Raw genomic sequence first — 13,053 nt, forward strand, 5'->3', positions numbered from 1 at the left:
GTACGTTTTAATACTTACCTGTTGAATGGTTTAGCCCACAAACGGGCGGGAGTTTGGGCTATATAAGCCAGAGCCCAACTTTCTTACAACACTTGTTAACCAAGTCGATGCAAGAGTGCTACTGTGGTGCCTCAAGCAAGTATATTGTGGATACCTGATATTATTGTTATTATTATTATTATTGTAGATATAATTGGAGTATATTTTTGCAGATTTTATTTTCCTGTTTGTTGTTTCTTTGGTACTTTTTATTACTATTTTTTTGTTAGCACTTGTAAATATCTTCACTGTGGATGGACTTTTTGGCACTATAAATAAATATCACCTTGCACGACAGTGCTTTGCGAGTAAGCCATCATTTTTTTTTACGAACTCACATTTCTTCCCCCTTGAAGACGAGTTGGTGGGCTCGTTTTCATCACATAAAGACTCTTTTTCCCGAGTGCATTTAATACCCCCTAATTGTGGTTCCAGGCTATACTAAATTGATTCTTTCTTGGAAACTTTTACTGTTGTTACTATTGTTTTATATTGCTGTTTTTATGGTAATGTATTACTGTTTTACCTGCTACTGCTTTTATACAGGACCTTGGTCGACCAAAGGTTGTAATTGAACGTGCTCTAAAAATAAACTTTGATTTGATTTGATTTACTCAGTACTGAATTAATCTGAATAATTAATTTCAGTGCCAAACATCACATTTGTATTTACAAAATTCATATATTTTCATAACTAATATTTACAACAAAAAAAAAAGCGTTATTTTGTTGGCTCATGGGCTCATATTTACGGAAGCGTAGAGCTGCCACCCAGGTAAAAAAAAAATCTGAGCTTTATCACGTTTGTACAATATACTTTTCACGTTCTTACAATATAATATCACGTTTGTACAATATACTTTTCACGGTCTTACAATATAATATCACGTTTGTACAATATAATTATCACGTTTTTACAATATAATATCACGTTTGTACAATATAATTATCACGTTCTTTAAATATAATATCACGTTTGTACAATATAATTATCACGTTCTTACAATATAATATCACGTTTGTACAATATAATATCACGTTTGTTCAATATAATATCACGTTGTACAATATAATTATAATGTTCTTACAATGTAATATCACGTTTGTACAATATAATTATTACGTTATTACAATATAATATCACGTTTGTACAATATAATTATCACATTCTTACAATATAATATCACGTTTGTACAATATAATTATCACATTCTTACAATATAATATCACGTTTGTACAATATAATATCACGTTCTTACAATATAATATCAGGTTTGTACAATATAATTATCACGTTCTTTAAATATAATATCACGTTTGTACAATATAATTATCACATTCTTACAATATAATATCACGTTTGTACAATATAATTATCACGTTCTTACAATATAATATCACGTTTGTACAATATAATTATCACATTCTTACAATATAATATCACGTTTGTACAATATAATTATCACGTTCTTACAATATAATATCACGTTTGTACAATATAATTATCACGTTCTTACAATATAATATCACGTTTGTACAATATAATTATCACGTTCTTTAAATATAATATCAGGTTTGTACAATATAATTATCACGTTCTTTAAATATAATATCACGTTTGTACAATATAATTATCACGTTCTTACAATATAATATCACGTTTGTACAATATAATTATCACGTTCTTACAATATAATATCACGTTTGTACAATATAATTATCACGTTCTTACAATATAATATCACGTTTGTACAATATAATTATCACGTTCTTACAATATAATATCATGTTTGTACAATATACTTTTCACGTTCTTACAATATAATATCATGTTTGTACAATATACTTTTCACGTTCTTACAATATAATATCATGTTTGTACAATATAATTATCACATTATTTGCCGCCATACGTGCGCACAGATGATGATGTGCGCGCGCGTGAAGATCCCCTGTGCGCTCGCGAGCTGTAGTTTTCTCGCGTGTAGACCTGTAATCTGCTCACGGTTCACTTCTAAACGTGCGCAAACATCACCGCTGCGCTCGATTAATATTGGCATTGATTTGCCGCCATACCACGTCGACTCCTACGACAAACTGAAGCCCTTTGGAATCTGTATAAATGGAGCCATTGATGGGTTTTCGAAAGCTATGATTTGGCTTCATGCCTTTTCAACAAACAGTGATCCCAAAATCATTGCTGGTTATTTCATAGCAGAAGTTGAAAAGAGGCTTGGGACACCTTCCTGGATTCGCTGCGATCTGGGAACAGAAAATGTCACAATGGCAGACATGCAAAGATTCTTGCGATAGAGTATGGATCATAACGTCAATACCTGTTTTATTACTGGGTCTAGTAATCACAATCAGTAGCTGCAAAATTTCCCCATGTCTCAATCCAAGCATAAGATTGAACTTAATTAATTCTGTAAAACGAGACATTTTTTCACACTCTGATCGCACCAGGTAAACATAGCCTAAGCAATAAAATTTTCACGTAATAACGTAATAATTATATTGTACAAACATGATATTATATTGTAAGAACGTGATAATTATATTGTACAAACGTGATATTATATTGTAAGAACGTGATAATTATATTGTAAGAACGTGATATTATATTGTAAGAACATGATATTATATTGTAAGAACGTGATATTATATTGTAAGAACGTGATAATTATATTGTAAGAACGTGATAATTATATTGTACAAACGTGATATTATATTGTAAGAACGTGATAATTATATTGTACAAACGTGATATTATATTGTAAGAACGTGATAATTATATTGTACAAACGTGATATTATATTGTAAGAATGTGATATTATAATGTAAGAATGTGATAATTATATTGTAAGAATGTGATATTATATTGTAAGAACGTGATATTATATTGTAAGAATGTGATATTATATTGTAAGAATGTGATATTATATTGTACAAACGTGATATTATATTGTAAGAATGTGATATTATATTGTAAGAATGTGATATTATATTGTAAGAATGTGATATTATATTGTAAGAACGTGATATTATATTGTAAGAACGTGATATTATATTGTAAGAATGTGATATTATATTGTACAAACGTGATATTATATTGTAAGAATGTGATATTATATTGTAAGAATGTGATATTATATTGTAAGAATGTGATATTATATTGTACAAACGTGATATTATATTGTAAGAATGTGATATTATATTGTAAGAATGTGATATTATATTGTAAGAATGTGATATTATATTGTAAGAATGTGATATTATATTGTAAGAACGTGATATTATATTGTAAGAATGTGATATTATATTGTAAGAACGTGATATTATATTGTAAGAATGTGATATTATATTGTAAGAATGTGATATTATATTGTAAGAATGTGATATTATATTGTAAGAACGTGATATTATATTGTAAGAACGTGATATTATATTGTAAGAATGTGATATTATATTGTAAGAACGTGATATTATATTGTAAGAACGTGATATTATATTGTAAGAATGTGATATTATATTGTAAGAATGTGATATTATATTGTAAGAATGTGATATTATATTGTAAGAACGTGATATTATATTGTAAGAATGTGATATTATATTGTAAGAATGTGATATTATATTGTAAGAATGTGATATTATATTGTAAGAATGTGATATTATAATGTAAGAATGTGATAATTATATTGTAAGAATGTGATATTATATTGTAAGAATGTGATATTATATTGTAAGAACGTGATATTATATTGTAAGAATGTGATATTATATTGTAAGAATGTGATATTATATTGTAAGAATGTGATATTATATTGTAAGAATGTGATATTATATTGTACAAACGTGATATTATATTGTAAGAATGTGATATTATATTGTACAAACGTGATATTATATTGTAAGAATGTGATATTATATTGTAAGAATGTGATATTATATTGTACAAACGTGATATTATATTGTAAGAATGTGATATTATATTGTAAGAATGTGATATTATATTGTAAGAATGTGATATTATATTGTAAGAACGTGATATTATATTGTAAGAATGTGATATTATATTGTAAGAACGTGATATTATATTGTAAGAATGTGATATTATATTGTAAGAATGTGATATTATATTGTACAAACGTAATATTATATTGTAAGAATGTGATATTATATTGTAAGAATGTGATATTATATTGTACAAACGTAATATTATATTGTAAGAATGTGATATTATATTGTAAGAACATGATAATTATATTGTACAAACGTGATATTATATTGTAAGAATGTGATAATTATATTGTAAGAATGTGATATTATATTGTAAGAACGTGATATTATATTGTAAGAATGTGATATTATATTGTACAAACGTAATATTATATTGTAAGAATGTGATATTATATTGTAAGAACGTGATAATTATATTGTACAAACGTGATATTATATTGTAAGAATGTGATATTATATTGTAAGAACGTGATAATTATATTGTACAAACGTGATATTATATTGTAAGAATGTGATATTATATTGTAAGAACGTGATAATTATATTGTACAAACGTGATATTATATTGTAAGAATGTGATAATTATATTGTAAGAATGTGATATTATATTGTAAGAATGTGATATTATATTGTAAGAACGTAATATTATATTGTACAAACGTGATATTATATTGTAAGAATGTGATATTATATTGTAAGAACGTGATAATTATATTGTACTAACGTGATAATTATATTGTACAAACGTGATATTATATTGTAAGAATGTGATAATTATATTGTAAGAATGTGATATTATATTGTAAGAATGTGATATTATATTGTAAGAACGTAATATTATATTGTACAAACGTGATATTATATTGTAAGAATGTGATATTATATTGTAAGAACGTGATAATTATATTGTACTAACGTGATAATTATATTGTACTAACGTGATAATTATATTGTACTAACGTGATAATTATATTGTACAAACGTGATATTATATTGTAAGAATGTGATAATTATATTGTAAGAATGTGATAATTATATTGTACAAACGTGATATTATATTGTAAGAACGTGATAATTATATTGTACAAACGTGATATTATATTGTAAGAATGTGATATTATATTGTACAAACGTGATATTGTAAGAATGTGATAATTATATTGTAAGAATGTGATATTATATTGTACAAACGTGATATTATATTGTAAGAACGTAAAAAAGTATATTGTACAAACGTGATAAAGCTCAGATTTTTTTTTACCTGGGTGGCAGCTCTACGCTTCCGTACATATTGAACATCATTTCACTCATACAGATAATAATTGATGAAATATGTCAAGTGTTGCGTGTGATATTTTGATTTGAAGATCTTGTAGATGTTTAGAACATGTGTGTCATCTTTTCTGCCATTATTTTTCATTTCTAAAATGTTTTTCTGCCATGCATGTGGACAAAATGTCATTATTTAGCAGAGATTTACACATCGGGTGTAAATTGGAAAGAATGGCATCATGGGTTGCATCGTGACATCATTGGAAATGAGCCTGACATCACTGTATTACTGAATTGAAGATGTAATGCAGTAAATGTGATGTGTGTTTCCATGTGTTTATACATTTGGATTGCGGCTGAGTGTTTAGGTGGAGTTGAACGGACGACTACATCCAACTAAATCAAGTCTCTCTGTGTTTCTCTAGATGTGCATAAACAGACAGTGTCAGAACATTAGTGTGCTCGGCGTTCATGACTGTTCAGCCAAATGCAGCGGACACGGGGTGAGTCTTGATTAACCCTCCTGTTGTCTTATAGGATGCTTTCACACCTGGTTCCTTTAGTTCGGTTAAAACACACCAGAGTTCATTTGCCTTGTTGGTGCATTGACTTTTTGGGAAGGTGTGAAAGCAACAATCATACTCTCATGTGCACTAAAAATGTAGACCAAACAATGGTACCGAGATCTGCTGGAGGAGGAGGTCCCGGTATGCTTTCAGATGGTTAATTTGTGGTGACAAGGTGTCCACAGATCCTTAAAAAGTTTTTTAAAAAAAGCCTGCTATGTCCAAAGACTTATATTCCATTGCTTAATTATTATTCATTCATTCATTTTCTTTTTGGCTTAGTTCCTTTGTTAATCAGGGGTCGCCACAGCAAAATGACAGACAGACAGACAGACAAACCGACACACAGACACACAGACAGATAGACAGAAAGACAGACATACAGACAGATAAGTAATATCACTAGTTACTCTACTTAAGCATTGTAGGTTTACTCCCATAATGTGAATACGCATTTCACTAGAATATTCATTTCACTTGTAAACACAAAATGATAGTAATTTCATTTTGTTGCATTTATTTATTAATGTAAATGCTCAGAGAGAGAATAGAAAATGGCTTATTTGCAATATGATTTCAAGAGGGCGTTTCTGTTATGCTGAACGTTATTATAGTGATTCTGGCACAACCTGAAGGCAACAAAAGACCTTTATTTCCAGTCATTCTCTGCTTGTGCTGTAATGTAAAAACATGTCATTATTCCCACCGTTTCCCTGAGCAAATCGATCAAACAATCGTCCCCAATAACCTCATTCATGCAGGTTTCTGCTGTGAAACACTACAAGAGCTAAGACATGCTGAACGTTTTGCTTCTTTTTTAACCACAAGTGAGTTTAATTTGAGATGTTTATATGTTTGAAACCCCAGAGCAGATGAGAATGCTCAAAACTAACATCCAAACCAAGAGCCAAGGGTTTTAGGTGTAGATTAAACATTACTCATCAGCTGGGCGGTAACTTTATTAGAAACTGCAATGTTATACTTGACTTAAAATCAAACTGATCAGATTCACACTGAAGCATTTAAATCATGCAACCTTTCGAATTAAGCAAACCCTTACGTCATATGTTTCAGTTCTTTATTTTCCTTCAGCTTAGTTCCTTTATTCATCCGGGGTCGCCACAGCAGAATGAACTGCGAACTTATCCAGTATATAATTACACAGTGGCTGCCCTTCCAGCTGCAACCCAGTACTGGGAATCACCCATATGGCCACTTTATTAGGTACACCTTACTAGTATCAAGTTGGACCCCTTTTTTTGCCTTCAGAACTGCCTTAATTCTTAGTAGCATAGATTCAAGAAGGTACTGGAAATATTCCTCAGATATTTTCCTCCGTATTGACATGATAGTATCACACAGAGGCTGCAGATTTGTCGGCTGCACATCCATGATACCAATATCCCGTTTCACCACATCCCAAAGGTGCTCTATTGGATTGAGCTCTGGTGACTGTGGAGGCCATTTGAGTACAGTGAACTCATTGTCATGTTCAAGAAACCAGTCTGAGATCATTTGTGCTTTATGACAGGGTGCGTTATCCTGCTGGAAGTAGCCATCAGGAGTCCTAAAGGGATGGACAAAGTCAGCAACAATACTCAGCTAGGCTGCGGTGTTCACGTGATGCTCAATTGGCATTCATTTTCTCCTTTTCAGATCATTCTTTGTAAACCCTAGAGATGGTTGTGTGTGAAAATCCCAGTAGATCAGCAGTTTCTGAAATACTCAGACCAGCACCGACAACCATGGCACGTTCAAAGTCACTTATATCCTCTTTCTTCCCCATTCTGATGCTCAGTTCGAACTATGACTATGTCTACATACCTAAATGCATTGAGTTGCTTCCATGTGATTGACTGATTAGAAATTTGCATTAAAAAGCAGTTGGACAGGTGTACCTAATAAAGTGGCCGGATACTATATACTGTATTGTGCATGCAGCCCCACAAATGAGGTTTTCTGAGCTCACGCCATCCTTGTTGGAAAGCTTGGTTTCCACACTCTTTTACATGTTTACATCATCTGCAAGCCTTCCAGCGTTTTAAAATCCCCATTTAATTAAGTGAACTGTGTTTAGATCACTGTAAAACAGAGTCCAGATGAGCTCTGTGTAAATACGGAGGGGTGAAACCTGACAGAGCGAGAGTGTTTCAGCATCTGAGCAGCAGGTTTGAGCAGATCCTGAAGAGCATGAATGAGCTCACGATTCTCCAGATTAGATCAGGATGTTCCTCTGGGTTGAACATCTGCAGCTCATCAAGAGAGAGGAGAAGCAGAAAGAAACGCTGCCGGCTGGAGAAAGAGGAAGCGCTGGAGTGTTTGATGGATGTTGAGGAGATTTACAGCGAATGCAGGACTTCAAATCTGCTCCGCAAACACACTGTAAAGCTGCAGGATCATTTCCTACATACAGCTGAAGTCAAATTATTAGCCCTCCTTTTCTTTTGCAGATATTTCCCAAATGATGTTTAAAAGAGCAAGGAAATTTTCACAGTATTTCCTATAATATTTTTTCTTCTGGAGAAAGTCTGATTTGTTTTATTTCGGCTAGAATGAAAGCAGTTTTTAAAAAAAAAATCATTTTAAGGTCAATATCATTTTCCCCTCTAAGCAAGGGATTCTCAACCTAGTGGGCCTCGGCAGTCCTGCAGCTGGGCCAAGAGATAGCTTGAAATTAACTTAAATATTATAATATTATTATTTGATTTCATTATTCAATATGTCATATTAAAATGATAGTATTAATAGCATTTTCTGTTATTGAACAGGCTAATTCGGACTATTTGCAAAAATAGCCCCACTGTTAATTACAGACATAACTGTAGCTTAAATTTCCAACCGGGACGCTTCAACTAGGACTACGTTCTCAGTAGTATAACAAAACAGTCAGGCAAATGTAAGGGTAACGATGATAAGAGTTAATAACCAGCTCGAGCCAAAACTGGAATTAACTGATCAAAATGACTTAAGATGCAAAATTTTGAACAAAATTTAATAAACAGGAAAAATCAAGATAATCATAAAACAGTTCAATTTAGAGTCTTTTATTAAATGTATAATAATAATAATAATAATAATAATTCCTTACATTTATATAGTGCTTTTCTGGGCACTCAAAGTGCTTTACACATAGGGGGGAATCTCCTTATCCACCACCAGTGTGCAACATCCACCTGTATGACGCGACGGCAGCCATTTTGCGCCAGACCGCACACCACACACCAGCTGATTGGTGGAAAGGAGACAGTGATGAAGCCAATTGGAATATGGGGATGGTTAGGAGGCCACGATGGACAGAGGCCAGTGGGCAGATTTGGGCACCCCTACTCTTTTTCGAAGGACATCCTGGGATTTTTAACGACCACAGAGAGTCGGGACCTCGGTTTAATGTCTCATCCGAAAGACAGCGCTCGCTGAGCAGTATAGCGTTCCCGTCACTATACTGGGGCATTAGGACCCACACAGACTGCAGGTTGGGCGCTCCCTGCTTGCCTCACTTACACCACTTCCGGCAGCAACCCAGCTTTTCCCATGTGGTCTCCCATCCAGGTACTGACCGGGCTCAGCCCTGCTTAGCTTCAGTGGGCGACCATGTGAGAGCTAGCTGCCGGCTATTATCTTTCTATTTCAAAAGTTGTTAGGTGACCAAACTCTTATTTTAATGATTATGAGTATTTAATAAAAGAGATTTAATTAAATTCGCCAAAATATATTGTCTACATCAGTGGTTCTCAAACTGTGGTACGTGTACCGGTACGCGGGCTTACTTCTAGTGGTTCTTGGAGGAATCACTGAGTAATGAAAGAAAAAATTAATATAATTTTAATCAGTTGATGTGTAAGTGAACGCCAAGGTGATAAGCATTGGCTGTTCTCTAAAGCCTACGATCAAAGAGCTGTGCTTAGAATGTTTACTTTTAATGCATCGCGTCATCAGCTGCTAAAAATCAAGTAAATCAGCGCAGAACTAGTAAAAGAGGTGCGTGGTGCTTGCAGAGGAGATACTAGATGCTAGAGCAGGGGTCCCCAATCCTCGGACCATAGACCGGCAAAAGTCAATAGATCAACTGGTACCGGGCCGCAAAAAAAATCTTAATTAAATTTTTATTTATAATCTGAACAATTTAACAATTTATTTTGAAAAATCTTTTATTTTGAAAAATGACCGTATTCTCTTGTTACATCTCGGTCACTTGAGTGCCAAAATTTAACCCACAGGCTAGCAAAATGAGTACTGCAGCACGATGCGCTTGTGTACACTGCAAAAAAATGCTTTTCTTAATTAGATTTTTTGTCTTGTTTCTAGTCCAAATATCTAACAATTTCTAAATCAAGAAGAATTTTCTAGACAAGCAAAACATACTGTCTTGTTTTGAGAAATAATATGCCAATATTAAGTGAGTTTTTCCGTAAAACAAGCAAAATAATCTGCCAATGGGGTAAGCAAAATAATCTTACGTCAAAAGAAAAAACAAGATTAATTTGCTTACCCCAATGGCAGATTATTTTGCTTGTTTTACGGAAAAACTCACTTAATATTGGCATATTATTTCTTAAATCAAGACAATTTGTTTTGCTTGTCTAGAAAATCTTTCTTAATATAAGAAGTTTTAGATATTTAGACTAGAAATAAGACAAAAAAATCTAAGCAAGAAAAGCATTTTTTGCAGTGTATTCCAGGCGTCCCCAGCTGAAAATATCTTAACTTTTCTGAATGCCGCACCGCGAGTCACTTGACAAGAATCGACTGATCAGCTTCATATTTTGTTTGGAAAATAAATTTGTTAAATGAATATGACTCGAACTGTGCAGTGCTGTAGCGGCTTAATTTGGCCAACTATGCTATTTATTTCAATACTGGTGATTATGCTGGTACTTGGAGAGAATTGTTTTTTTTTTTCTGAGGTGGTACTTAGGGAAAATAGTTTGAGAACCACTGGTCTACATTCACTGATAAAGGAATGAAAATGTTAATTTCCAATAGGTGTACTTATTTATCCTAAACACTGCGCCTTTTTTCTTCTTTTAACACATAAACAAATGCTAAATGTTCTTGGTCTAATGTGACGTCTGTGTTTCTGTCTCATATGCAGGTGTGTAATAATAATAAGAACTGTCACTGTGAGGCTCAGTGGGCTCCACCGTTCTGTGATAAAACCGGGTTTGGAGGCAGTCTGGACAGCGGCCCGATGAGACCAACAGGTATAAAACACACATCTGTGACTCCTCTAATACACTTTAACAGTATATGTGTGTGTACTTGTTTTTATGTCACAGTGGGGACTTAACCCTGAATGCACACAGACTCATTCAAGTGGTGCTCGCTGCAGAGCCATTTGGGCGAGCTGAGCTCCAGAGAGGGGGAGCTTAAGCTTTAGCTCCACCTTTTTTGCACTTCTTCTACGAGTGATGTCACTGGGGGTAGGGTTAGGGGTGGGGTTGGTGGACGCATTAAAACAGCTTACAGGAGGAGGAGCGACAGCTCATGCTCCCCCTCGCTGGAGCTCAGCTCTCCTCAAATGGCTCTGCAGCGAGCACCCTCTCGACTCATTGGGGCTTGTGTCACTGTAGGGATCAAGGTTGAGGGCTTCATAGGTAAACATTTTTATAAATCAGACAGAATTAAGTATTTTTTAAATGTGAAAGTGCAGATTGTTTACTGTGAGTGTTGAGTTTAGGGATAGAGTAAAAGTAGGAGAAGAGAATATATGGTTTGTATAGTAAAAAGATCATTTTGTCTATGAGAAGTCCCCACTGATATATAAGAACAAGTCTCTGTGTGTGAGTGTTTTTGTTATATATCAGGACAAAAATGTTACTGTCACTGTAAATTATATTGTTTTTATTAATTAATTTATTTATTTATTAATTTATTAATTTATTTATTAATGTATTAATTTATTTATTTATTAATTTATTTATCTATTTATTCATTCATTCATTCATTCATTCGTTCGTTTATTTGTTTGTTTGTTTATTTATTTATTTATTTACTTATTTTAAATAGATATACGCAAGGGGTGCCTGCAGGCTCAGTGTCCTGCATAGTTTAGCTCCAGCTTCCTACAACAGAGCTGGCTGGAGGTTTCTAGTATACCTATAAAGAGATTGAAAGTGATTAGATGGTTCAAGTGTGTCTAATTGGGGTTGGAACTAAACTTTGCAGGACACCGGCCCTCCAGGACTGAGATTGGGCACCCCTTATGTACACCATTCACCACACACTCACACAACACTGAATACACACAATATTAATAGTACTAAAAAATAGCAGCAATACCTCTTCCCATTAAAATTCAGCAAATTAATAACACAATAAATAAATGAAAATTAAAATTAGTATTTCGTCATGGTAAATTATGAGGATGTTGCTGATCTCTTCGTTGTGCACAAGCCTTATGAATCATACAGAATGTGTTTTTTTTTCTTCAGAAAGTAATTCTACACACTATTCTGTAAGGCTTAGAATTGGGGTAGGCAATAGAAAATACAGTTTGTGTAGAAAAAGCAATGCAAACCTATGGAATGTCCCTACAATTCACAAAAACATTCCTCTGTGTGTGTTTATATAATGCAGACAGCAGCAGTGTGACGGTGGGGATCCTGGTGGCGTTTCTGTGTCTGGTGTGTGTTGGAATAATCGCGTGCATTAAGAGGAAAACTCTGCTCAGTCTGTTCTTCAGCAATAAGAAGAACACCATCGAGAAACTGAGGTATCAAAGCAACACACTTCAGTTTGAAGAGACGTTGGATGTTATTTTCTTTACTTTACTTTAGTTTACTTTATTTCACTTTATTTCACTTTACTTTACTTTATTTTACCTTACTTTATTTTATTTTACTTTTTTATTTTATTTTATTTTATTTTACTTTATTTTACTTTACTTTCCTTTACTTTACTTTACTTTATTATACTTTATTTTACTTTACTTTATTTTATTTTATTTTACTTTACTTTACTTTACTTTACTTTACTTTACTTTATTTTAATTTACTTTACTTTATTTTATTTTACTTTACTTTATTTTACTTTATTTTACTTTACTTTACTTTACTTTACTTTACTTTATTTTACTTTACTTTACTTTTACTTTACTTTACTTTACTTTACTTTACTTTATTTTATTTTATTTTATTTTATTTTACTTTATTTT

General features: G+C 32.7%; 1 protein-coding gene across 2 annotated transcripts in view; it reads left to right on the forward strand.

The window, feature by feature from the left end:
- adam12a (ADAM metallopeptidase domain 12a) overlaps positions 1 to 13,053 on the forward strand; it is a 245,472-nt gene that overhangs the window by 207,129 nt on the left and 25,290 nt on the right. For both annotated transcript variants that reach the window (XR_015504576.1, XM_087276907.1), the window contains exons 17-19: positions 5,760 to 5,837; positions 10,993 to 11,101; positions 12,477 to 12,612. Coding sequence is in view for 1 of the 2 variants with exons in the window: in XM_087276907.1 (XP_087133033.1) it covers positions 5,760 to 5,837; positions 10,993 to 11,101; positions 12,477 to 12,612 (323 nt within the window). In the remaining variant the exon portion in view is untranslated. The remainder of the gene's footprint in view (positions 1 to 5,759; positions 5,838 to 10,992; positions 11,102 to 12,476; positions 12,613 to 13,053) is intronic.

Source organism: Danio rerio, chromosome 12, assembly GCF_052040795.2.
Source record: "Danio rerio strain M-AB ecotype USA chromosome 12, GRCz13ab, whole genome shotgun sequence".
NCBI classification, from domain to species: domain Eukaryota; kingdom Metazoa; phylum Chordata; class Actinopteri; order Cypriniformes; family Danionidae; genus Danio; species Danio rerio.